The sequence below is a fragment of the Pithys albifrons genome, chromosome 13 (genome assembly GCF_047495875.1).
Source record: "Pithys albifrons albifrons isolate INPA30051 chromosome 13, PitAlb_v1, whole genome shotgun sequence".
In the NCBI taxonomy this organism is placed as follows: domain Eukaryota; kingdom Metazoa; phylum Chordata; class Aves; order Passeriformes; family Thamnophilidae; genus Pithys; species Pithys albifrons.
Genome location: NC_092470.1, coordinates 4,913,198 through 4,938,397, shown reverse-complemented (window position 1 = coordinate 4,938,397; position 25,200 = coordinate 4,913,198). Strand labels below are relative to the sequence as shown.

Sequence of the window (25,200 nt, the reverse complement as noted above, 5' to 3'; positions counted from 1 at the left end):
TCCAGCATCATGTTCCTGCAAAACCCCCAACCATCCTTGTCCTCTCCTGGTCATGGATTGGGATCCACTCCCTGCTCCACTCTGCTCCATTTCTGCTCCTTCAGTGCCACTTTCTGGCTGTCACCAACACCAAGGCTGTCCCAGCTTCTTAAGCTTCTGAGCTGACAGGAAAATAAAATAAATAAACAAACAAACAAACAATTAAACAAATAAATAAATAAAAACAGAGGGAAATGCTGATTTAAATATTTTTGCAGACTGCAGGTGATCAGAGCATCCAGATTTCCATCCCACAAGTGAACCTCAGCTTTGGGCATGTTATCCCCTATGTCGGTGGGTCACCAAGCCCAACACTGCAGCCCCGGGAGAGACAAGGGAGAGACAAGGAAGAGACAAGGGACAGACAAGGGACAGACAAGGAAGAGACAAGGGAGTGTGTTTAGGGCAAAGCAATCCCTCATTACTGAGTTTGGAGGCACAGCCACACGTCAGAGGGGATTTGCAGGCACAGCTTTGAGGAGCCTGGGGGCTGCTGGCTGGGCTGGAGCTTTTGCTTCAACCCCAGGAGGTCCAAAGGATGCACGAAAGGTTTGGATTTCAGGGCCTGGAGTGGCACGGGGTGTGTTTTAACCCCTTTTATCCCCAGAAATGTGAGATATTCAATGGGTTAATGCCACGTGCTGCCTGAGATGGTGGCACAGCAGGATGCAGGGGGTGGGGGATGGCACCGTCTCTCACTTGGCCAGGGTGTGATGGGAGCAGGAATGGGATGCGTGAGGAGCAGCTTGTGGCTCTGCTGCTCCTTATCACATCAGCTGGTGGGAATTAATGAGCTGGGGTGGGGGTGCCACCGCACTCCCCCCTTTTCCCCCTGGATTAGGCTGAGATCCCAATTCCTGGGGAGTCCCTATAAATTGCAGAGATGCCTGGGGTAGTGAGAAGGGGAGCAGGAGGATGAGATGAGCTAAGGAGAGGGGTTTGTTGTCAGGTCAAAGAAACATGGGGGACACAGAGGTGACTTTCATGGTTAATTCCTGTTTTGGTGACCTGGCCTGGGATCTGTGGACTGGGGTGTAGCTGCCCACCACAGCACTGTGCTGGGCAGGGATGCTGGGATGATTTCACCCTGTGCAGGTTCCCCTCATGTTGCTGGGTGTCCTAGAGAGCCTGGCACCTGCTATGACATGGTGACATCCATGGTGAACTTCATCCAGTGGGATGAGGTTCAACAAGGCCAAGTGCAGGTCCTGCCCTTTGGCCACCCCAACCCCCTGCAGCGCTCCAGGCTGGGCACAGAGTGGCTGGAGAGCAGCCAGGCAGAGGGACCTGGGGGGACTGAGGGACAGGAAGCTCAACAGGAGCCAACAGTGTGCCCAGGTGGCCAAGAAGGCCAATGGGATCCTGGCCTGGATCCAAACTAGCGTGGCCAGCAGACCCAGGGCAGTGACCCTTCCCCTGGACTCTGCCTTGGGGAGGCCACACCTTGAGTGTTGTGTTCAGTTCTGGGCCCCTCAGTTGAGGCAAGAGATTGAGGGGCTGGAGCAGGGCCAGAGAAGAGTAACGAGGCTGGAGAAGGGACTGGAGCACAAGTGCTGTGGGGAGAGGCTGAGGGAGCTGGGGGTGTTTAGCCTGGAGAAGAGGAGACTCAGAGGTGACCTCAGCACTGTCTGGAAGTGCCTGAAGGGAAGTTCTGGCCAGGTGGGGGTTGGTCTCTTCTCCCAGGCACTCAGCAATAGGACAAGGGGGCACAATGGGCTCAAGCTCTGCCAGGGGAAATTGAAGTTGGAGATGAGAAAAAACTTCTTTGCAGAGAGAGTGCTCAGGCATTGGAATGGGCTGCCCAGAGAGGGGGTGGATTCCCCATCCCTGGAGGTTTTTCAGCTGAGATTGGCTGTGGCACTGAGTGCCATGATCTGGTAAAGGGACTGGAGTTGGCCCAAGGGTTGGACTTGATAATCTTGGAGGTCTTTTCCAACACAAACCATTCTATGATTCTGTGATTCTAAGCCACAGGAGACACACTGGGGACAGGGAAGAGACTGCTGTGATGGGAATGTGAGGGGACACCACCTCCCTGGCTTACTCTCCAACATCTGAGACCAGTGTGGGATGTGGGGTTGTGCTGGGATGGAATCTCCTCTATCTGGGCTCTGAGCTGGGCCATGGGACGAGGTGGGGTGACAGGGACGTGGCTGCAGCTTCACAACCAGTCACTCCCCACCTTATGTATCCTCCACTTGCTCCCAGCAGGTATCCAAGTCCCCTGCCAGGATGGAGGGTCCCAGGCACACACCCATGGCTGGTGGGGAACACCTGGCCAGAGTGGGGAAGGAAACCATCACCATTGCCCTCCATGGTGCCAGCAATCTGCCAGCCACAAGTGAGGGGCGGGTGCCATGGCCATATATTGTCATGTGAGTATCCAGCATCTGCAAAGGGAGACAGCAGGGATTATGGGGACACAAAGAGGGGGTTTGGTAGCTGCCACCCTCTTCATGAACCCCAGCAAGGGGTAAATCTCTCTGGCATCACCTCCATGAGATGCAGGAAGAGGAAACAGGACTCCTCCCTGCGATGGGGGAAGGCAGGCACAAGGCACTTTGGCTCACTGCAATGCTGGGAAGAAAGAGTTCCTAATATTGAAAGTATAAAATGATGTCAAAGAATCCACAGGGTAACGCTGCCTGGGTTTGGGGATGATATCACAATAAATAAAAGAGTGTTTTAATAAATAAAACAGGATGTTGGGTAAGGAGAACTTGGCTCCTCGTGCATTATGCATGTGCCAGGGGACTCAATTAGCCGGTCAGGCTTTGGTCTGTGTTGAGAGGGAGGCTGTCCTGCTCAGCACTGCCATCCCAGAGGCAGAGGGGATTCACTTCCCTGGAATCGAGGGGAGAAAGCAGCTGTCAGTGCCTTCAGAGCATTGCCTGGCTGCAGAGCATGGTTCTTCCAGGGCATCTCCCCAGGGCAATGCTGGGCAGGCTGGTACCCAAGTAGATCCATCAGTGTCGAGGGAACAAGGATGCAGGGTTGGGGCTCAATCAGCAGCCAGGACTGTGAAAGCCTGGAAACATCTCCTCATGTAAAGCAAACTGTTGCTTGTTGTGTGTTTTCCAGTGTAGAAACCCCGAGCTCTGTTGTGAAGGGGGTCCCAGAGTCTGTCAGTGTGACAGAGTGCCCAGTGCCAGCCCCATCAGGCATCCCTGGGCAGAGGGGATGCAGCTCTCCTTCATCAGGATTTTATCAGCTGGCCCTGGCCAACATATGAGCTGGGAGCCCCCACTGCCACCCCTCCATCACCCCATCCCCTCTTTCTCAGCCTCCAATGCCAAGAACTCACTCTCCACCCCGGCAGCCTGAGTAACTCCTCGGCAGGAGTTGTCTCTATTTCCATAAACCAATTATACCCAGATGATCTCCGGAGATTTAAACATCAATATCCCAAATGATAGCACGAGGGTGGCGTGTGATTGTTGCGTCTCTCTTTACATTCTGATGCTGCTCCATCACTGCATTGCCATGGTAACAGGGGAGTGATGGAGGGGAGGGGAGGTGGGTATTAGGGATGCAGGACACATGAGGGGCCTTTTAGTAACCATAGTGAGGGAGCCAAGGCAGAAAGGAATCACTGATTGTTTTTCAGGGCACTTGCTTTTGAAAGAGAGTAGCATGTTGCAGTTAAAAGGTGGGGGTTTATGGATGGGAGGGAGAAGTGGGAGGGGGATGTGCTGGTGGGGGGTCTGGTGGCATCCAATCCCCCCAGAACAGCTGAGTGGTAACCAGCAGAGCCATTCCGACCTCAAAGTGCTGCCACTCAGAGCATCATCTCCCCTCAAAGGGATGCGATCCAGGTGGGGTGGAAGGGAGGGGGCAGCACCACTGCCCTCTGTGGCTGTGCCTGTCACTCAGCGCGGACTCAGCGTCCCACAGCACTCCGTAGTTGTGTGCAGCACTTCCAGAGCTTCGTAGAGGGAAATGTTCGGCAGAGTCAGCCTGAAAGACTTTGAGGAGTAGGAGATCCCACACAGGGGTTTTGGCTCACCCTGCCCCAGATACTCCAGGGATGCTCTGGAGACCTGGCAGCACCTTGGCTCTGCTCCTCATTCACTGAACAGCCAGCAAATCCCCCATCCCTGCTTCCAGGGACACTGATGGGTTGGTTCTGCGTCTTCCTTTCACTCCCTCATGCTCGCAGGTGAATTGCTCGCAGACCGGCGGGAGGCAGGGATGACCTTGGCGTGCTGGAGCCAGCCGTGTTTGCAATTAGCGGCACAAAGCGCCTGGCTCCGGCCAGCTTCTCCTCTCCATTGAGTACCGCGGGCGGGTGAAAGCACCTCCCCACTCCTTCCTTTCTGCTCTTCAGCACCCAGAGAAGCAACTCAAGGTTGCTGCTGAATGCGTCGGCTGCTCCCAGCCTGGGGAAGGGGGCTCCGATGTCCCCCTGCCCACAGGTTCCCCTGTGAAGACAGTGGTCCGGCTCGTGGTGCCATGGGATGTTCTCAGAAAGGGCGTTCCTGCGAGTAAAACCTTTTGACTGCGTCCAGAATTAACTCAGCTGATAAACCCAGAGCACGGGGGAGGTTGAGATCAAGTGGTCCCTCCTTGCCACAGCATCCTGGTGGGATGAAGATGGAACATCCAGGGTTAGAGGATCAGGAGCAATGTAGCAACTGGGATATCAACCCCGAGAAATAACTCACCCTGTAGAGATAACAACTTCTAACACTGAGTAAATAAATATTCTGAAGGCTGGGCACAGCCCTGCCAAGCCCTTTGTGGAATACCCTGGTGTCACAGCAGCAGGGTGGCTGCGTGCTGCCGTCCCAAAGCGCCGCAGCCGAGACGTTGACAGATAATAACTCCCCGGGGGCGGCCGTCTTTATCTTTTATCTTTATCTTTTATCGCAGCAGTGGGCGGATGGTGCATCCCCGCACGCACGGCAGAGCCAAGTGCCTGCCCCAGAGCCAGCAGGGAGGGATGCAGAGCATCCTCGGAGCAGCCCTTAGTGCATCCCGGCCATGTCCTGCCCTGAGGTGTGAAATCCCATGTCTGCAGGCTCCACTCCTGTCCCTCCAGTGGGTCTGGATCTGGTTGGGGGGAGGAAGAAACATCAAACCATCCCTGCTGTTCCCACTGCCCCCAGACTATTCATGTGATTTTTGAGGCATGTCCCTGTAGGTTGTGGATTGTTTTCCTCCCCCTCCCCACTTCACAGCTCTGTTTGAATGCTCTCCCATCCTTAGGCAAGTCTATAATGAAGGGGGCCTGGAGCAGCCGGTTCTCACCCCCCTGCTCCTCCTCCCACCCCCCCAGCCGAGGTCTGGCTTCATTCGGACTCTGAGCACGTTGCTGGGAGAGCAATCCCCCACAGAGCTCATTACTGGAGAGCCAAGTTTTTTCCAGCCCCTCCACAATGGTGCCAGCCTGACGCTAATTCCCACCTTTCAAAGCTGGCCAGCTCCATCCCTGTGGGCTCCACTGGTGGGGAAGGGGACATGTGGGAGATGGGAGAGGAGCACAGGATGTGGATGCAGTGTGGCTGAGGGTCCATTAGACCAGGCTCTTCAGCAAGGAGAGGGAATGAAGGTCTTGTAAGTGTTCTCCCATCCATCTGGGATGAACCTGCTTGGTCCCACCTGGGCTCACCTTACAGGTGGAAGGACCTTGATGAACAAGATAATTAAGGGCCCTTCCAACCCAAACCATCCAATGATTATGACTTATAATCTCTTTTCTCCCAGAAGTGGAGTCTCCAGTGCCTCGATCTCTCCTCAGTCACCACAGTGCCCTGGTAACCTCCCTGAGAGCCATGTTGGCTCTGCCCCAGGAAGAGCTTTCCTTGGAGGAGCCAGCACCAGGCATTTTATAACCTTAATATCCAAAACAACCCATTCAAAGGGCTGAGACTTCTGTGTCACAATGGGAAGTCACCACCCCCTTTCAACCCCGAGTGGGGCTGCAGGGACTTGTGGTCACCACACCACCAGGCACTGGGACTCTGCTGTGGTTTTGGGACCTCCAGGATAAGACCAAGTGTCTTGCTGGGCAGTGGAGACCACCTAAAAGGCCTTCCAGCCTCATTAAAAGTGTGTGTGGGATTATTGTAATTAGCCCAGCTAATTAGTAATTGATGATTAATTGATAGAAGTGGGAGGAATAACCCCAAAACAGCCCTTATGGTGACACCAGCACAGATGAATTACTTGGGTCTGTAGCAACAAACACAACCATAATTATTGCTCAACATCGTTATATGCTGAGTCTAATGATGACAGTCGTTAACATTCACTCTTCTCTCTCTTTTCCCAGCAGCCTCCTCCCTGTCCCTTCATCAATACTGTGGATAATTAGCCTCCGGGGTCTGAAATAGCCTTTCGGATAAAAGGGGCTGCAAACCTGTCACTGGGGGCTCGGCAGGATCCAGGAGCAAACCCAGCACTGAATCCTCAGCACAGCCCCCCAGAGCAGGGGCAGAGCTTTGCTGAGGGCAGGATGCTGCACCAAGCGGGGCTGGTCCTCTCCCAGCTCCCTGCTGCCACATTCCCTCTCCTCACCCAGCAACCCACCTGTTTTCCTCCCTTTTCCTCCCAGTAAGACCAACGGAGGGGCTGAGCAGAAGCCGAAGGCATCTCGTCCATCCTCAGTGCCCACCCATGCACCCACCTGGGAGGAGGAGGTGATGGTGGAAATGGATGCTGAGGATGCAGGATGGGCAGGTGAGAGCATCAGAGGACCACTGGGACAGGGATGCTGGGGACCAGGATGTGGGATTTGTCTCCTCAAAGAGTTAATTTGGGGATATCAGGGAGTCCATACTCCAAAGGACCCCGAGCAGAGGGGATGAGACACGTCCTGACACTTATAGGTGTGGGGAGGACCAGGAGGGACATGCCCAGGGTGGAACAAGTAATGATGCTCCAGACATCCTCCAAAGTATATCATGGGAATCAGAATGAGTGGGAAGCAACCCAGATTTTTCCCACTGCCATAGAATCATAGAATATAGAATGGATTGGGTTGGAAGAGACCTCCCAGATCATCAAGTCCAACCCTTGGTCCAACTCCAGTCCCTTTACAAGATCATGGCACTCAGTGCCACGGCCAAGCTCAGTTGAAAAACCTCCAGGGATGGGGAATCCACCCCCTCTCTGGGCAGCCCATTCCAATGCCTGAGCACTCTCTCTGCAAAGAAGTTTCTTCTCATCTCCAACTTCAATTTCCCCTGGCAGAGCTTGAGCCCATCGTGCCCCCTTGTCCTATTGCTGAGTGCCTGGGAGAAGAGACCAACCCCCACCTGGCCAGAACTTCCCTTCAGGCACTTCCAGACAGTGCTGAGGTCACCTCTGAGCCTCCTCTTCTCCAGGCTGAACACCCCCAGCTCCCTCAGCCTCTCCCCACAGCACTTGTGCTCCAGTCCCTTCTCCAGCCTCGTTGCTCTTCTCTGGCCCCGCTCCAGCCCCTCAATCTCTTTCCTGGACTGAGGGGCCCAGAACTGAGGGGCCATCCCACACCTTGTATCATTTGAAACCACATCCTGATGCTGTTACTCCCCACCCAGGGCTGCTAAGCCTGTAACTGTGATAAAACTCACAGAATTAGAGGCCAGGATTTGATTATAAAATCAGCTCCTTACAAAACAAATGTTGGGAACCAATCTTCAAGTGTCTAATCCCTTTAGGCCCTGACCTCAGTGAAACTGAGGAGATTTTGATGTACTTTTTGCCCCATATGCAACCATGAGAAAATCAGGGAAACCCAATGGGACCTCCAGGTCTGTTCCTCCACCTCCCAGCACTCCCCAGATGTTTGGACATGTTCATCCCCCAGGTGTTCATCCTGGAGATGTCATTCCCAGGTGCAGCTCACACCTTTTCTTGCCCAGCAATACAGTTTCCATCCTTTTATTTCCCAGAAGTCCAAGTGTGATCTATCACTGGTGATGACAGACAGAAAAGCCACTTTTGTGTCGCTCAACCCCAGGACATATTCCCTGGTGCTCCTTCCAACAAGGGGATGGGAGAAAAAGAACACTTCCATATAAATGGAGCACTTAGTGAAAAGGCCAAGCTCAGGAAAGCGTGGACCATGCTCTTGCCTTCTTCAGCTTCGTTTGGGGACATGCACAACCTGTGCCATTCCCAGGCTGGCCAAGCAGGAGTTAAGGCAGGTGCCTCGGCACAGTCATTAAGCTGGGGGAAGGGAGGCCCAACTCTTGATGGCAGAATAAAGAGAGGGCGTTTTTCCCTTCCATCAACTCCTCTTTTTTTTCCCATAAAAGGCTCCTACTTCTGCTTGTCAAATAAATTGCAGCTTTGCTTTAATTTGAGGGAAGAACAGGGGGTGCCAGAATCCACGTGGTGATGCTGCCATGCCAGGGGACAGATGGGGACCAGGAATCACTGAGAGGGCTGATTTCATTGTGCACCCTTGGGCAGGGAGGGCTCAGGGCAGAATTGAGCCCTGGAAGCTGAGCAGGGTGGGCTGGAGGTGGATTAGATGGATCAACAGGAAATACTCACTTCTTATAAGGCAATTTTAACTGCACTGGTGGCAGCTTTGCTTTCCTGGAGATGTCTGGGACAGGCTATTCATGGCTGCTTGAGATATGTGTGTGTATTATCTCAGTTTAGATATAAATTCTGCTCCTGTTCACTCCACCACAGCCTTGTGAGGGGAAAGGCCTGCTGAAAATTAATCAATCCATTGTCTCTGTCCCTTCTTCACCCAGACCTTCCCCCAGACCTCTCTTCTTGCCCAAACCCCTCTTCTTTCCCAAACCCTGTGGCCATCCCTGCTCATCCTCACAGCTGACCCTCTCCCTTCCAGACCTGACTCTCACTGTGAAAGACAAAGCCACCAAGGAGGCACTGGGGACATTTCAGCTGCCAGTCCAGCACCTCCAGCCCTTCCAACCCCACCACTGCAGGCTGGTGCTGGTAGGTACAGCACAAACCCCTCCATCCTGCTCATTATTCCTGCTTGTATTTTGATTTTCAGCAGCTGTAGCTGGGGATTGTGGGCAAAGGGAGCCTTGTGTAACACTCTAATCCCAGTGGGAAAATTGCATTTGGCAAGTTGAGGAAGGTGCTCAGAGAGGCTTGTGAGCTTCCGGAGAGGTGACAACAAGGCAAGTGTTGTGCTGGGCTCTTTTCAGCTCTCTCCAGTGGGAAAATGTGGTGGAAAAAATGATGGGATTGCAAGCTGGGAAGTGCTTTGACCCTCAGGATCCCGGAAAGGAGATGCAGGGCAGGGCCATATGTCAGAGCATTCATTAAAAAGGGTCTGCTGTGCATTAATTAATGTCCAGCCCCAGAGAAGCTGCTTCCTGAACCCCTCCATGGGCATTTCTCCAGCCCAGGGACTTGACCAGCAGCACCCTGTACAGCTGATGCCTGGCAAACTCACTCCATACTCCCCCAAAATCAACCTTTCCTATTCTCGGGCTGACAGAAATGAGCTTCCTCTTCCTTGCACAGACTGGGAAAGATGAAATATTTAAATACAGAAGGATTTATCATATTGATCTTTTCTGGGAAGGCTCCAGGGGCCAGTGAGCTTTAATTATCAGTGGATGTTTTATTGCCAGCAATGGGCTGTCTGTGCCCAGTGCCTGCATTTGGTGGCCTTGGCCTTCCTCCTCCCACGCTTTTCTCTCCTCCAGAAACAGGCACAGGACTCTGTGGGGATGGTCCTGCATGTCACCATCACCCGCAAAAGGAGCTTCATTCCTCGCTGTGATGGCCTCAGCTATGTGGCCTTGCAGGTGAGAGGTGGCCTTGGGGACAGGGGATGGCAGGGAGGTGTGCAGGGTCTTGGATGCTGCTGCATCTTGTCTCCTTCTCTGGCAGCTTTTCTCCCCTCTCCACATTCTCTGTTCCCTCACCAAGGACCCCCCACCTCCCAGGTGTTGCTGAGGGGGCTGTCACCCTCCATGACCACCCCCCCTGGGACCCTTGTTGCCGTGGCCAGAGTTGTGAGCAATGTTCAGGAGTACAAGTGAGTGATAGCTGGTGGTGCTGGTGACTTGGGGGGACAACCTGAGCATCCCTGGTGCCAGCCCCCCCCCGTGGTGCTCAGCTCACTGAGGTGGATGTGGCCCCACATATGCTGACCTAACCTTTCCATCATTCCACAGGCACCGCATGGAGAAGAATCCCGTCTCCCATCCCGACATCAGCCCCACCACCATCACATTCCCAGACCCTCCAGCAGCCGCTTTCAGCATTGCCCGATCTGCCAACCACGGCTGCCCCCAGGTAGGAGGCTGAGCATATCCACAGGGATCCTGGAGCATCCATCCTGCGTGGGTACCACTGAGCATCCCTCCTTCTGTGGGGGAGCTGAGCACCCCATGGAGGGAACACTTTAGGGGCAAAGCAATGCTTTGAGCATCAGATGTGGCCCTCACATCCAGAAACCCACAGGCTGGTTTGTGTCTCTGCCCTTCATTTTTCCCCCTGCTCTGCTCCCTCCTCCGGCTTGAGAGCCTCCTCTGGAAGGCAGTGACCTTCTCCTCCCCGGGCCTCAAGTACCACGAGGCACATCTTCAAAATAGCTGTTGCCAGGGAAACATTCCCCTTTCCACACACAGCATCATCGTTGGCGAGTGGGAGGAGGGCCTCTCTTTTGTTCCTGAGCGCTGCCAAAAAATTGGCAAGGAGGGAGGGAGGGAGGGGATTGCAGGGATGCTGGGTCAGGGAGGAGGTGGCATGGAGGAGCCAAGAGTGAAGCTGCTACTCCTCAAAAGTGGAGCTGCTCCATCCTTTCACCTCTGCAAAGTGGCAGCCGAGGGCAGATGTCTGGCTGTACCAGAAGAGGGATCCAGCTGGCCCCTGACACCAGCGGAGTGCAGGCGCTTCTCTGGCTCGGTCCTCCTCCCCCCTGCACTGAATTTTGATGGGCTCAGACTGAAATGCCCTGGATCAACACATTCAGGGAGCCCATAAATAAAATATTACGGAGAGGAGCACAACCAAATGCCAAGTCGCCCGTGAGGCGCTGAATTATCATAAAAATCACTAGTGTGTTTCAGTCAGTACAATAATTATTGGTTTATGCCTCCCCCCTCCTCTGTCTCCCTGGGTTCTTGCAGGTAAGAGGTGGAGGGAGCACCAGGACCCTTCTTTTTTGGGTCTGCACCCCCAACCCCACCATGGCAATGGATTCAGGGCATGGGGTACCCACATCACCTCCAGAGCAGATATAGGAAGGAAATTCCTGTCCACTACCCAAGATATTGGATTTCTTCCCTCTCCAATCTTTGCAACCCCGAGGCTACTGCTTCCCAGGGACATTTCCCTCTTGTAAAGGCAGCCAAAATGTATTTATTTTGGATTTATAGGGCTAAATACAAACACAGTCCCCCATGAAGTTTTGGGATCCATGAGCTGGGTCCGAGCCCCACATTCCTGGCACTGCTGCCAGGGCCGAGTGGTGGGAGCCCAACATGGGAGGACGAGTGATTAAACTCAACCATCTGGCCTGTGTGAATGCTGCTGCTTCCTCCTCCTCCTTCCCTCCATGCCCACAGGGCTGTGTCTGTCTTGCCACACCCCTGAGGATGCTCTCCCTGGGGAGCTGCATGGCCCCCCATCTCCTTCCTCAGTTTCCCCACCTGTAGGATGTGCTTCCCTCCCAGGAGGATGAACTCTTAATGCCTGGGAGGAAACGCTGGGGGAAGTCTGGCAGGAAGAGGAGGGAGCTCTGCTGCTCTGGTTCCAGAGGTTAATGGCTTTCCCTGAGTGAAATTCTGGGCGGGTTAATCGGATTCGATAATTCTGCCAGCCCTGCGTGTCCTCTCGCCTGTCAGCTCCCATCAGCTTCTGCAGCCAGTAGCACTTGGGTTCACCTTCAGCAGGGGACTCCTTTCACTCTTTTTGGGTTCCTGGGTCTTTAACCCTCCCCTGCCTGTGCAGGGCTCCTGGAGTTGTGGTCTCTCTGACCAGCAGTTAGCTGAGACCTGCACAGAGCCACCTCCAAGTGTGTTGAGTGCTCTGCTCTCCTTGGGTGCTCCCGTTGGGCCAACATCCTCTTTTTCACTAAAGGGATGGGTTTGGACACACTGATGGGTTTGGACACACTGATGGGTTTGGACACACTGATGGGTTTGGCACACCGGTGACAACAACAAATTCATGGGACCTCCTACAAAGAGCCATGTTGTGTCTGTCCTCCCAGGACCAAGCTCAAGCCTTTGTGATGTTGGTTCCTTCTAGGATAAATCTCCTTTGGAGCTACTTTCCTTGAGAATTCCCCAGCTTAACCTACTTATCTGGAGCTTTTCACTCTTTTCTGGGCCCTGCACCAACCAGACAGGCATCTGTGAGGAGCAGGGATGGCCTCATCCCTTGGGAAGGCAGGAGAGAGGCAGGCAGTGGTCTTGGCTTCTTCTACCTCTGCTCTTGCCAATGATGCTGCCTTTGAACCAGCCGTTGGGAGATGAGCTGGGACAGCCAAAAAGGATGAAGGTGTCTCCTTCCTCCTCCTCCCCATCCCCTTTGTTGTGTTCCTCCAGGTGGCTCTTGGTAGAGACAGTTGTTGTGCCAAGACGTCTGCCCAAATCAGTGCATCAGCTCTGACGCCCCGGCACGGAGCGTCCATCTGTCCTGCCGAGCTGGTGGGAGACAGCCTGGCCCCAGCAAGCAGCCTGCCCCCTGCCCCCACCTCCAAAATCAGGGGGGAAATCAGGAATGTCATGTCCCATCCCTCTCCTGGTGAAAGGAGCCATGTGGGCTCAGCACCTCCGACAATCGGGGTCAAATCACCAATATGCTCCCACGTTTGACTTTTCCCTTCCCTGCTGAGGCTGAAATGGCACCATCTCCAGCAGCTTGTACAGGTCGATGCCAGGAAAAGTAACTGGAGGTGGCATTTTGTGATTTGGAGGAGATTTTCCCCAAAATTTGGGGTTTCTGAAGCTGAAAGAGCAGCCCTGTGGGCTGGGAAAGGAGAGGAGTGCCCGGAGGGTGCTGGGCTGGATCTGGCTGCTCTGAGCTGCTCCAATCCGTGTGTGTTTCCCAGACACAATCTGGGCTCCCAGCAGCCAGACCACGCTATATCCCAGCTAAAAATCCCTAAGGAGTCCCTGATAAACTCCTGAGTGTGAGAGCCAGCCTGGTGCTGAGCCAGCACTAACAGCACTGCCCAGTGCAGCCCATCATGGAGGATTTTTCAGGCTCCAAAGCATCCCAACCCCACATTCCCAATGCTAACACCCCCAAGGCTGGATAATGCACCTCTGTGGCTCTCTGAGGTGCATAATGCCCATTAGCATCCAAAAACGTGAGCAGAGGGAGACCCCACAAAGCAGAAATGTGCTGATGCAGAAAAGCCAATCAGCATCTCATTCCCGCTGGGCTGAAGGGATGGAGTAACAGCATTAAAAAGGAGCTGCTGTCAATAAATTCTTGTCGTTGGGAAGTCAGTGTTAGGGTTGACCTTTGGAGAGCTGGTGGGGCTCTCTGAAGGTGAAGGGGAGCAGCTGCTGGTGGGGACAGAGTGATGCCATTTCCAACAATGGATGGCAGCTCTGGGGATAAATGTTTCCCACTATTCAATATCTGTCAAGTGACCTGGAATTCATGTTTGGGAAGGGGTTTTGAGGTGAGAGACAGACCCTGAATGCCTGCAAAGCAACCCCTTCCCAAGCATGAGTGCTGTGTTCCTCCTCAAATATAAAATTTCCTGTTGTCTCCTAAGATATCCCGGCCAGCTGGTCCCCAAGAGCAGCCATCCTGGAATGCCTCCTTCCTCTTCCAAGGCCAAGATGTTGCCACCATCTTCTCCGAAGACGCCGCTTTGGCAATTGAGTTTTATCCACACAAAGCCGGTGCGTCTCAGAGCCCACCAAGGATGTTCTTCCTCATCCCAGATTTGGCTGCTGTGCCCTCATCCAGCTCTTCTCATCCCTTCCATAGTGTGGGATGCTTCAGGCACCCTCATTCCCGTGGGATACTCGGTGCTGCCCCTCACCAGCCGTGTTTTCCAGGAGCTGGCGGCGCGGAGCGGTGGGATGCGTGTGGATGGCCTCGCCGTGGAGGTGAGACAGGGACTGTGGGGGAACACTGGGCAGGTGGCAGCGCCTGCAGGTGATGGGGCGATGGTGGGATGGTGGGATGGAAATCCCACCTACATGCCCGGCACAGAACTCCCAAGCATACCAGGAGAAGCAGGATCTCTGCTCCAAACCACAGCCCTGCACCTCCAGATGATGCCAAACCACCAAGAGCTCCAGTGTAAACCCAACTTGCTTCCCCAGGGCACCGACCTCCAAACCACAACTGGAACCACCCCAACCGTGGGGCTCTGCCTGCAGCTCCTTCGATCCGAGGTGAGATTCTGGGGACGGAAAATCCCAAGGTGAGGAGTGTGGGATGGGGAGGAGATAGCTCTGTAGAGCTCTTTAGAGCTGCCACCCTCTCTCCAAACCTCTCAGCTGGGCTGGATCCCAGTTTTATCCCTTGTGCATGTTGTCCCAAGGCTCTGGATCTTGTCATCAGGCAGCTGGAAGAAGCAGCATCGCTCTTGCCGTCACACATCCGTCTCTTTCCCGGGGAATTTGTCACATGCTCGTATTCCCAGGAAATCCTACCTGGAGACAGGGCACAGGCTTGGTGTTTGGGAGAGGCTGCTCACCGTCTCTGAGTGGAGAAAGGCCAGGCTGGTTAACCAAGTGACAAATGTTCAGCTGTCTTCCTTCAGCATTTGTGTTCCCCAGGGAGGTCTCAGCAGGGAGGGAATGCGGCTGCTTTTCCTGGGGAGGAGGAAACCCCTCCAGCCCTTGGCTCCAGCTCCTTGGGCAGGTTTGGATGTGGCCACAAGCCCAATCCATCTAATTACTGCAGCCACCAACCTCTGCTCCTGTCTGCAAGCCAAAAATCCTCTCCGTAAAGTGAATTTGGGTCCAGTCTGGATGGTGCATCCCTGGGGAGCTGGTAGGGGGCTTTGCAGTGATTGCCCAGGGGGGTCAGCAAACAGGGGTCTGCGTGTGATGAATTATTCACATGGGTGTCACTAAGTGCAGGATTAATCCTTTTGCTTCCAGCTGGCTGCTGCACTAAATTATCACTCGCAGTCATGCGGGAAAACGCTGCAGAATTCATTTAGCTGATTATTGTTTTGATCTGGGAGCTGTAATTTTTTTTTTCTCCTCTTCCTCAACCATTTCCCTGCTCAAGCTCTTCTTTCCTTAATGTATGTAAGAGCTGGGAGTGGAAACAAAAAGCAGGAAAGCCAGAGCAAGCCTTGGGGTCTGGATAATTCACCCAGCAGCGACTCAGGCAGACAGACCCAGAGCGAGGGGAATCAGTGAGCGAGTTCCTACCGAGCAGGGTGAGGGCAGGTTCTGCTCCTTGTTTCTTGCCTGGGGATCAAGATTTTTTAGGAATATGCTCCAGCTGGCTGGCTGTGCTCCACAGCGCCCCAAAACCGGCAGGTAAGGGGGGGTGTTGCTGCAGCTGCAAGGGCAGAGACTCTCCCACTTTGTGCAGCCCTAGACTTCAAGGGATGCTTGAGGGCTTAATTTCCAGCTCCTCAGCTCATGGATTAGTGTTGAGCTCAGCTTTGGGACAGTGAGAAGGGGCCAGATGGGGATGAAGAGGCACAGACAGCCAATACAGGACTTGGGTGAACCTGGCAAGGCATTGGGCCTTTGTAAATGGGAATTCCTTTGGAATGCCTTTGTGGTGAAGGACCCACAGCATCCCTGTCCATACTTGGATCTGAGGAGCTCCAGCATCCCTGCTGATCCCTGGGATGTGAGGAGCTCCAGCATCCCTGCTGATCCCTGAGGTTTGAGGAGTCCCAGCATCCCTGCTGATCCCTGGGGTGTGAGGAGCTCCAGCACCGATGCTGATCCCTGAGGTTTGAGGAGTCCCAGCATCCCTGCTGATCCCTGGGGTGTGAGGAGCTCCAGCATCCCTGCTGATCCCTGGGGTGTGAGGAGCTCCAGCATCCCTGCTGATCCCTGGGGTTTGAGGAGTCCCAGCATCCCTGCTGATCCCTGGGGTTTGAGGAGTCCCAGCATCCCTACTGAGCCCTGGGAATTGAGGAGCTCCAGCATCTCTGCTCATCCCTGGGGTGTGAGGAGCTCCAGCATCCCTGCTCATCCCTGGGGTGTGAGGAGCCCCAGCATCCCTGCCCACTTCCAGGTGCAAGGAGCTGCAGCATCCCTGTCCATCCTTCTCCATAATTTCTCATCCCACATCTCTCCCTGCACTGATGGCAAAGGAGAACAAACTCTACTGAGCTCATCTCCTTTCCTTTCTTATTTTTAATTTATCTCAGAGAGCTGGAATTGGATAACCCAGATTCATTTTATAACAAACAGCAGCTAAATAAACCCAAGGTGCCATCTGGTACCCGCCACACTCGGAGTTGGGCGTAAATTTTGGCTGCAGGGATTTCTCCAGCTCCTACCAGGGGTCTGGATGCCCAGAACTTGGTTTCAGATGCTCACACCAACCCTTTGTGATGGGAAAATACCCTCAGTGACAGGGGTTTCCATGGATAAGGAGCTATCAACAAACTGAACTCATACTCTGTGTCAAAACTCTGCAACACTTATAAAAGCCACAGGGAAAGGTTTTGTAGCACCTGCTTTATTAAAAGCCAAGAACCCCAACACCAGGAATAAGCAAAGAGTTGTGTTATCCCAGGAAAAGGGCAATGCTGGGTTGCAGCCTCCTGGTAAAGGCACTGAGACCCCCAGATGTGCCCCCACCCAACCTGTTTCACCCCATCTTCATCCTCTCGACCTGCCCCTCTGGAGCCCACGGGAAAACAAAAGACTTTGATCATCTCAGGGAGACAAAGAAATCAAAGACTTCAGCAAAATGCTGATATTTTAGCAAATTAACCTCTGGCATTGAAAAAAATGAGGTTTTCCAGGGGGTTTTCCTGTGGGAAAATCTGCAGCCAACTTTGTCCACCTCGGTCCTGGCTTGGGCCTCAAGGCAGGACTCCTGTTTTCCCTTCACTCCAAATTTTCTTTTTTTCACCCCAAATTGGGTGTCTTGCACAAAAAAGATGAGTTTGATCACATGGTAGCCAGTGGTAAAGCCACATGCAGGGTCAGCAGGATGCATTCCCAGGGGAATCTGAGCTTCATCCAAGGGCTGGAAAACACACACTGGAGGCATCTTTATTACTTAGGGATTTATTTATATCCCCTGTTTAATAACCAGCCTTGTTTTACACTTTGTTTTGGCACAACCCCACCTTGCTCAGCCCATTAAATTGGCACTTGGGACCTCCAGGGTCCCCTCAAGCCTCTGTGCCACCCCTTTGCTGAGTGGCCTTGGTCATGTCACCCAAATTAGGGGTCTGAGGACTTGCTGACACACTGTGACAGTCTCTGAAAAAAAAAAAAAGGGAAAAGCCACAGCCAGGGATTTTTTCCAGGCAAGGAAAAAAAAATCAACAGGCTGGCTATTTCCCTGCTTAAACAGCCTTAATTTATGTGATTGCTGCCGTTCCAAATGTGGAGCAGATCGGTGCCTGTCGTAAATTGGCACAGTGTTGGGATGTAAATTGTCACTGTGCCAGCCTGGCCATCAAACCCCTTTTGGGCTGGGCAAAAAAATGGGTTTATAATTGGCTGTGGAGTGGGGAATCACCGTGAGTTTCCCTGTATTTCAGCACAGTTTGTACTCCACGAGCACCGGAATTGGGGTTTTGTTCCCAAATCATGATGCAGATGTAGGTGAAAGGTTTGGGGAGAATTATAAAATAATGGAATGGGTTGGGTTGGAAGGGACCTTAAAGATCATCCATTTCCACTCCATACCATGGGCAGGGACACCTTCCACTATCCCAGGTTGCTCCAAGCCCTGTCCAACCTGACCTTGGGCACTCCCAGGGATGGGGCAGCCACAGCTTCTCTGCCCAACCTGTGCCAGGGCCTGCCCACCCTCACAGGGAGGAATTTTTTCCTAATCTATGTTTTTTTCCTAATAAAAATAATGTTCAGCCCTTCCCTGCTGAGCATCTTTTCTTGGTGAGCCCTCAAAGCCCCTGAGGGCTTTTGGCACAGCCAAACTGCTGGCAGCTGTTGACTGACACCTGCCAATCAAACACATCCCCCATTCCTCTTATTGTGTGGGGGATTACAAGGGGCATAATCTCGGCCAGGAAGAGCCAAGCCAAGCAGGGAATGTCTTTGTTAAGGGGAATGGGTTGGTTTCCACCATCCGTCCCGGGGGAGCGTTCAGGGCAGCGCTAATTGAATTAAGAGCACGTGTGCTCAGGCTCCGACAGGCCACGGTGGCCGCGGCCACCAGTCCGGGGCGGCGGCAGCAGCTGCTCGCCAGCCCTTGTAATTGCAGCCAGAGCCTAAACTGTTGCATTTTGCATGATGCTGCTCCCCCGGGAAGGCGAAGAGTGGTGGGGCGGGGGGCAACTTCAGCCCGGCTTTGATGCTGGAGGAGCTCGGCTGAGGTCGGGGCCGGCATCAGAATGAAAGGCGGCAGCTCGGGGGATGCTGCTGGTGATGGTGTTAATGAGGCGGCGCTGGGGAAGGGCACGGCGCGCCCCCGGACAGCGCCCGCTGCAGAGCGGAGATGCTGCCGCCCGCCTTATCCACACTAATGAGCTGAGGCCGGGCGCAGGCACGGAGGAAAGCCCAGAGAAGGCCACTTCGCCGCTACCCATGCCCGTGGCCAATTTGGAGAGGGCATTCAGGCTGATTGCTCAGCTGGTGGAGAGGGGAGAGCAGCTGGGAGGGGGCAGCGAGGGTTTGCCAGGTGGGTGCAGGAACACCAGGGCTTGGTGCAGGGATACCAGGGCTTGGTGCAGGGATACCAGGGCCAAGGCAGGTCCTGGACATCACCCCGGGAGCCAGGATGGGCTGGACTGGGTGAAGCTCGCTGTCTGTGACCTTGCCATTCAGGTGGCAGCGAGGAGCACGTGGACTCCATCGTTTATTCCATTAGATCCGGCTTCCCCTTCTAACCGGATTAGAGGAGAGTCTATAAAAGCCAGGCTGGCGGAGGAGAGCGGGATGTGAAGGGCCGGGAGTGGGAAATGAGGGGCAGGGAAATCACATTACTGCTGCCAGCAGTGTCTGGCAGGGCTCTGGCAGGGGCTGCTGGTGAGCTACAGGGGCCTTATCTGGCCGGCACCAAAGGTGGGGGCAGCACCGGGAGGCAAAGTGGTTTGTAACATCCCATTGCACCTGCAGGACCTGGATACCCACCCCACACACACCTGAAGGCTGAGGATGGGCATGGACCTGCTGTTTCCACCACCACATGCACAGGACTTGCTCCTCTTTCTCATCCTCCTTCTCCTCACCTTGTCTCCTCAGGGATCTCCTCTCTGCCCAAAACTCCCCTTGAGCCTTCCTTTTGGCCAACCCACAGCTCTTCCCCTTCACTCCAGTGGCATTCCGGGTTTGTGGAGAGTGGACATGCAGTGGGTGCAGCTCAGCTCAGGTGCCCCCTCCCCACCCCATTCCCCCATCCATCCACCCCACAGACCATTGCCTCTCCCTCTCCAGAGACCAGCGGCATTCCTGACCCCGTCAGACAGCGATGCCCTCCCCAGCCTGGACCTTGCCACCCTCTGCACCCTCAAGAGTAGTGAAGAGCCACAGGCAACTCCCCTGTATCCACTTGATGGCCAGGTAAGGACCCATGAGAGCACTCAGCAATGCCAGCACCCCATTCATGGCATCCAACCTCCACAAAAGCACACTCATAATGGTGAAAAAACAACATAAATGCACAATTTTAATCTCCCTTCCAATGTATTTCTTGCTGGGAGTGGCTGGTTTTATCCACAGCCTGGTTGTAGCAGTAATTTCTTGTGTTGTGTGGAGCATCCCTGGCTGTCTCAGGGTGGCACAGGGGCTGGAGGGGGTACTTCATCCCATCACCTTGCTGGGGGCAGCACTTCAATGCACCAGCTTCAATCTAATCCCTCAATCCCAAATTCATTTAGCAAATTCTCTCCTATTAGCACTGCATTATGTTAGAGACCCCAGGCACCTCCAGCTCATACATTTTGGCTCCAGGAAAAAGTAAAACCCAGCTCTTCTCCTCCTCCAGCCCTTTGTACTGACAAATGGAGACCTTGGATGGATTTAAACCCGGCCCTTGTGGTCCTAATATCTTCCTGTACTTTAAGCCATCTGGCTTTAAAAATAACTGGTTGCTAAAGCCCAGTTCTGCTTATTAAATAGCTGGGAGGGAAGGGGTGAAGGTGGCCCATTCTTTCCAAAACCCCACTTATTTCCACATCAATGGCTTCCCAGACCCCACCTTCCACCTGAAATTCAGGCAGCAAGGCAAGAACAAAATTAGCAATAAAATTACCATCATAAAGAAAAGAATAATACTAGAGCAAAGCTATTTGTTTTTCCTCCAGCTGTTTTAATTCTTCTGATCCACTGAGCTTTATGACTTCCCTTTCCACGGCTTCTTTATGCCCAACTTAATAGAAACCTGTAATGGGGTGTGTGGAGGCAGGTACCACAGCACAGCTTAAATGCCATTGGGATGTGAGCTCCAAATTTGATTGATATTATACTCCAGGGCTCTGGAGAACCCTCAGCACCTTCCAGACCTGCACAGGATTCAGCCCTGGTATCGCTACCCAGTTTGTGCCTCTGTTTTCACCTCTGGAGCTGCTGTTTGCTTGCACTGGTGCTCCATGCACCCCCAAATCCTGCTCGCTGCATCCTCACAAGACCATCCTTGTGAGGATCGGTGGGAATTGGTTTCAAGAATGTTTCCAGCATCCAATTTTAAAGTCTGAGTGGGGCAACTAGAGCCCAGATAGGTTTTGCATAAGCCCTGGGCACCCCTGCACGAGTATTTTCTCTTTTTCTGGCTAAAACCACACTGCCGATAGGATTACTGTTTCCTCCCATGCCGCCAACCTTTGGCTGCCGTTTTCTTTCCTTTGTTGTTTTTTTTTTTCTTCCCCCTAAAGCACAAATTATTTTCACTCAGCTTGCACTGCGGCGCGGGGGATTTGCTCGGCAAACCCATCTCCTGACAGCCCCGGGAATCGGGGCTGACACCCTACTAATGGAGCGTGTGTGCGGGAGGGAGCCGGGACACGACAGCCCCCCCGGCAGCGGGGTCTGGGCGGGCTGGGGGGGAGCACTCGGCTGATCACAGTCCTGTCACTTCTTCCCGCTCCGCTCAGGCTGATCAAACCCGGATCCTCATCCTTACCCTGCGGCTTTGGAGGTCCTGCTCTGGATCTGCTCGTTAATGCCTTCATTAAAAAGTGGGGAAACAAAGCAAGGAGCATTATCGGGAATGGGGTAACCCTTCTGCTTTACCGACTCCCACGGGGTGAAAGTCCTTTGTGCTGGGGCATTAACATTCCCCCCTCCCCGCGCTTACCAAGTTTTCCTGCTGGACGAGCTCTCCGACCTTAGGTTGAGCTTTACGCTGGGCTCAGCCTAACCATGTTTTCCTACCCTTCTGCCCTCTCCTGGAATAGATTTGTGCCTCTCTTACCAGCCGATGAATAATTTACAAGCAGCACTTAACGATTAGGGGGGCGTTTTCTCCAGCCTCCTCAAACATTTGTTTCTCCTTCAAGCCTTTCTTTCCCCACTCCCATCACACATATTGCTCTGACCTGTCGATGCTGGAGGATTTACAAGCCACAGGGTCTCTTGTGGAGCTGGGAGAAGTAAATGTTGTAATTTTTTTTCCGTGCTGGTGATTGTTCCCAGCGTTGGACGTAAGATAAGAGCCTAGATGTGCAGACGGTCCCCAAAAACATCACAGAGAAGAGGCAGCCGTGGTGGGGGGTGGGATTTCTTGCTTCCCACCAGCATGGTGGTCTCTGCTGTAGCCAGGAAGAGGGGGCTTTTGCACCCACTGAGAGGGGTCTTGGCGAGTTGGGAGGGGGTGAAGGTGCTGCAGAGGCTGAGGAAGGACGGCGGCGCTGTGGGGCCGAGGGTGAGGAGGGCTCAGGCGGCCGCCGGTCCGTGCGGGGCTCCAGCCCCATCTAGCGACAGCCCCGCCGCTCCCACCGGGGAGGGGACACCTCGCAATACGCTCCTCTGGAGCCGGGATGCAGCCGGTTGAGATGGGGATGCCTCGCTTTGCCCTGCCCGGGGATGCTCGGAGGTTTTTGCCGGGAAATGGGCACCCACGGGTGCCCCCGCACCCGCGGGCAGGAGGGTGGGTGCCTGGCAGGCTGGGGGGGTACGGGGGGTGGAAATCCCCCAGCAGGATTAAACCAATTAATAAAAGGCCCATAAATGAACTAATGTGACCCCAGAGGTCACCACCCCGGGGCTGCCTCCAGAGCAGCGGCAGGTTAAGGAATTTATAACAGAAACCTGCCAGCCACCCCAAATCCATCTGCAACATCCCCACTGGGCTGGGGCAGAGTAAAACCAACTGGGAAAGCAGCTTTCTTGGGGAGAAGGTGGGATGGCAAGGATGGGGACAGAGGGACACGGCTTTTGGAGGGCAGCAGAGGGTGCTGGAGAGGCAGAGACCCAAGGGTGAAGGGCTGGGGGAGGCTGGGTGTGGGCTGAGGGGTTGGAAAATTATCCAGGTGCCACAGCTACTTTGCATGAGGGGGTTTTTTTGTGATGCAGGCTCTGGGCAAGGATGGAAAACAAGTGAGTTTTGCATGGGCTCCTCCTGCTTGGGTCTGGGTGGCTGAGGGTGCAGCTGTGGGGCAGGAACTGAGGACACCAGCACTGAGCCAGAGCAGGGAAAAGAGAAAACTGTCTCCAAAATACCATTTTTATGTGTTTGGGGGTGCATGAGTTGGAGTGTGTTTCCCTCCTTGTGTGTCCTGCTCCAACCCAGCCTGGCAGTGCTACCAAACCCTTGGTGAACATGGCACAGAGGGATTCACCCACCCTTGTTTAGGGGCTTCTCAGCCTTTCCTGGTCCTACGGCACTTAAAAAGTGTGGGGATAGAGGAGTGCATTTAACTTGGGTCCCACGTATAGATTTTTGAATATACGTTGTGATAACTCTCTCTTCATGGAGCTGCCAAGTGTTGCCCCATCTCCCACTGGCACTGGGAGGGGTTTGGTGATATTTCTTCCCTTTTTCACATCCCCAGGGTTTATCTTAAAACACAAATGAGGATGTTTTCCTAGGAGGAAAAAAAACCCACAAGGACTCAGTGGGAACCCAAGTAACAGCTGGAATCTGTTTCCCTCATTTTTTTTATCTCAGGAGGGGCATTTTTTAGGTCTGGCCCCCATTTGTGGTCACAGGTGAGCAGCAGCTCTGGGGAATGCTCTGATCCATGCTGGGAGGAGAAACCAAACCTGGTAGGATCTTTCTCACTGGTCATCACAGGAGCAGGACATCACTTGGAGACATCACCAAAAGCAGCAGGATGAGGGGGAAAACTGTTCCTCAGAGGCCAGGAACTGACTCAGCCAGCATTTGCTCTCAAAACTTATCCCATCTCTTCCTAGCTGCATATATTTCCCCCTTTTTTGTCTTCCTTTTTACATTCATTTCTTTCATTTTCTTTGAGGAAAACAAACCAGCAGCGACTCGCAGAGGATTCACAGTCCCTGCTGGTGGCACAACTGCTTCCTTGAGCCTTATCTTGAAGGAGCAGGCGGGAGGGTGGGAGCCTGTGGAGCAGCCACCTCTCCACGGAGCATCTCCCCTCCCTGAGCTTCCCAGTGTAATCCAGAGGCTTTTATATCCTTGTAAAACACGCTATCAGCAGCCAGCAGCTGGGCCTGGAGCTGGAGAGAGATGGCAATCGCCCACCCTAAACTCATCCTCGAGGTTGGGGAGGGAGCAGAAGATGTGGTGTCTCTATTAAATGGGACGTGGCGCAGATTAAGCACTTTTCAGAGCAATCCAATTAACTCCTAAATTGAATTGTAATGCTTTGGTTAATACACCCTACCAGCACAAGCCCCCCATTCTTGGGAAGGGAGTTCAGCCTTGGTTTAATCAGATAAAGCGCCATTTATTTGCTGCCTTTCACATCCTGCGAGGTGTGAGGCTAAAAATATCTATTTCCCCTGGGAGTTGGAGTTCCCCATAAAACACACTGTGATTTTAGAAGTAGAGAGGGGAAAACAACATTTTCCCCACTGACCTGGCCACCCAGATGTCCTGAGGGTGGTTTGGGTCCCCAGGAACATCAGGGAGCTGGCACCACACCCAGCTCCATCCACACCTGCATCCCAAGGGAATATATGAGGTTGACAAGGGCATCAGGCAAAGCAAATGGAGGCATCACCATCTCCTGATGGTTTCATGAGCTTTTGTTCCCAAAAAAAGGGGAAAATTGGATTTTTTCCCTCTGATCTTCCTAAGCCACTGCAGCAATTTTTTTTTTCCCTCAGATATGTAAATCTGAGCTTATCCCATCTTCCTAACAATTAAGGAATTAGGCTTAATACTCATCCATGGATGTGTTATTTGTTGAGTTGGAAGGAGATTGTGCTGCAGCAGAGGCTGGGGCTCAAATGCCTCCATGCTCATATGTGCAACAAGTTGTCCCCTCCTCAGACAGGGATGGATCCAGACATGCCATGTGGGTGCAGAATCCTCTGGCACACCCTGTGTTTGGTCATTTTTGGACCTTTCTGCCTCCTGCAGAGGTTTATTTCCAGACCCCTGTCTCACTTTGCTCCCTCCTGCTCCATCTAGAGATGAATTGATTCCAGCAGTCGAAGCTAATCGGATACATCAAAGTATCTCAGAGCAATTTGTTAAGCAAATATAAAAAAAAAACCAAACTTGGCCTAAGCAAATATGGGAAGCAGGGGGGTGGCTCATCGGACGATGAAAGGCTCCAAAGGCAGGAGAAGCTTCAGAGGCTTGGAAATGATGAGGGGGGGAAAAAAAACCTAAAAAATAAATAGCGAGTGCCAGGAGTTTCAAAGCTTCCATCATTTCAGATGTGAATTCCCAGCCTTTCATCCTGGCCCCCTGTGGGAAGGAGAGATGCAGTGATCTCCAGATGGATTTGAGATAGGAGATGTAGGGAAAAATGTCTCCAAATACCTTTAACCCTGTCCCTGGTGATGCTGCCTGCTGGGATGATGGGATTCTGAGCAGTGTTGGGCTGGGAATACAGTCTGGGGGTGCTTTTCCAGGCCCTGCAGGGGTAGTTTGAGCCTGAAAAAGCTGTGGTGGAAGGCAGCCCAGGCAAGGCAAGTGCATTATTGATGGAGCAGATAATTGCACTCTTCCCACCATCTCCTTGATGAAAAATTGATGGCATGGGAT

The 25,200-nt window shown here is 53.3% G+C and overlaps 1 protein-coding gene across 1 annotated transcript in view; it reads left to right on the top strand.

Annotated features, from left to right (window-relative positions):
- The window catches only part of CCDC33 (coiled-coil domain containing 33), a 43,437-nt gene that overhangs the window by 12,393 nt on the left and 5,844 nt on the right, over window positions 1-25,200 (top strand). Inside the window, exons 4-13 of the mRNA XM_071568826.1 lie at window positions 2,251-2,414; window positions 6,596-6,720; window positions 8,831-8,940; window positions 9,666-9,767; window positions 9,909-10,000; window positions 10,140-10,260; window positions 13,703-13,832; window positions 13,921-14,042; window positions 14,262-14,333; window positions 19,500-19,625. Coding sequence (XP_071424927.1) covers window positions 2,251-2,414; window positions 6,596-6,720; window positions 8,831-8,940; window positions 9,666-9,767; window positions 9,909-10,000; window positions 10,140-10,260; window positions 13,703-13,832; window positions 13,921-14,042; window positions 14,262-14,333; window positions 19,500-19,625 — 1,164 coding nt within the window. The remainder of the gene's footprint in view (window positions 1-2,250; window positions 2,415-6,595; window positions 6,721-8,830; window positions 8,941-9,665; window positions 9,768-9,908; window positions 10,001-10,139; window positions 10,261-13,702; window positions 13,833-13,920; window positions 14,043-14,261; window positions 14,334-19,499; window positions 19,626-25,200) is intronic.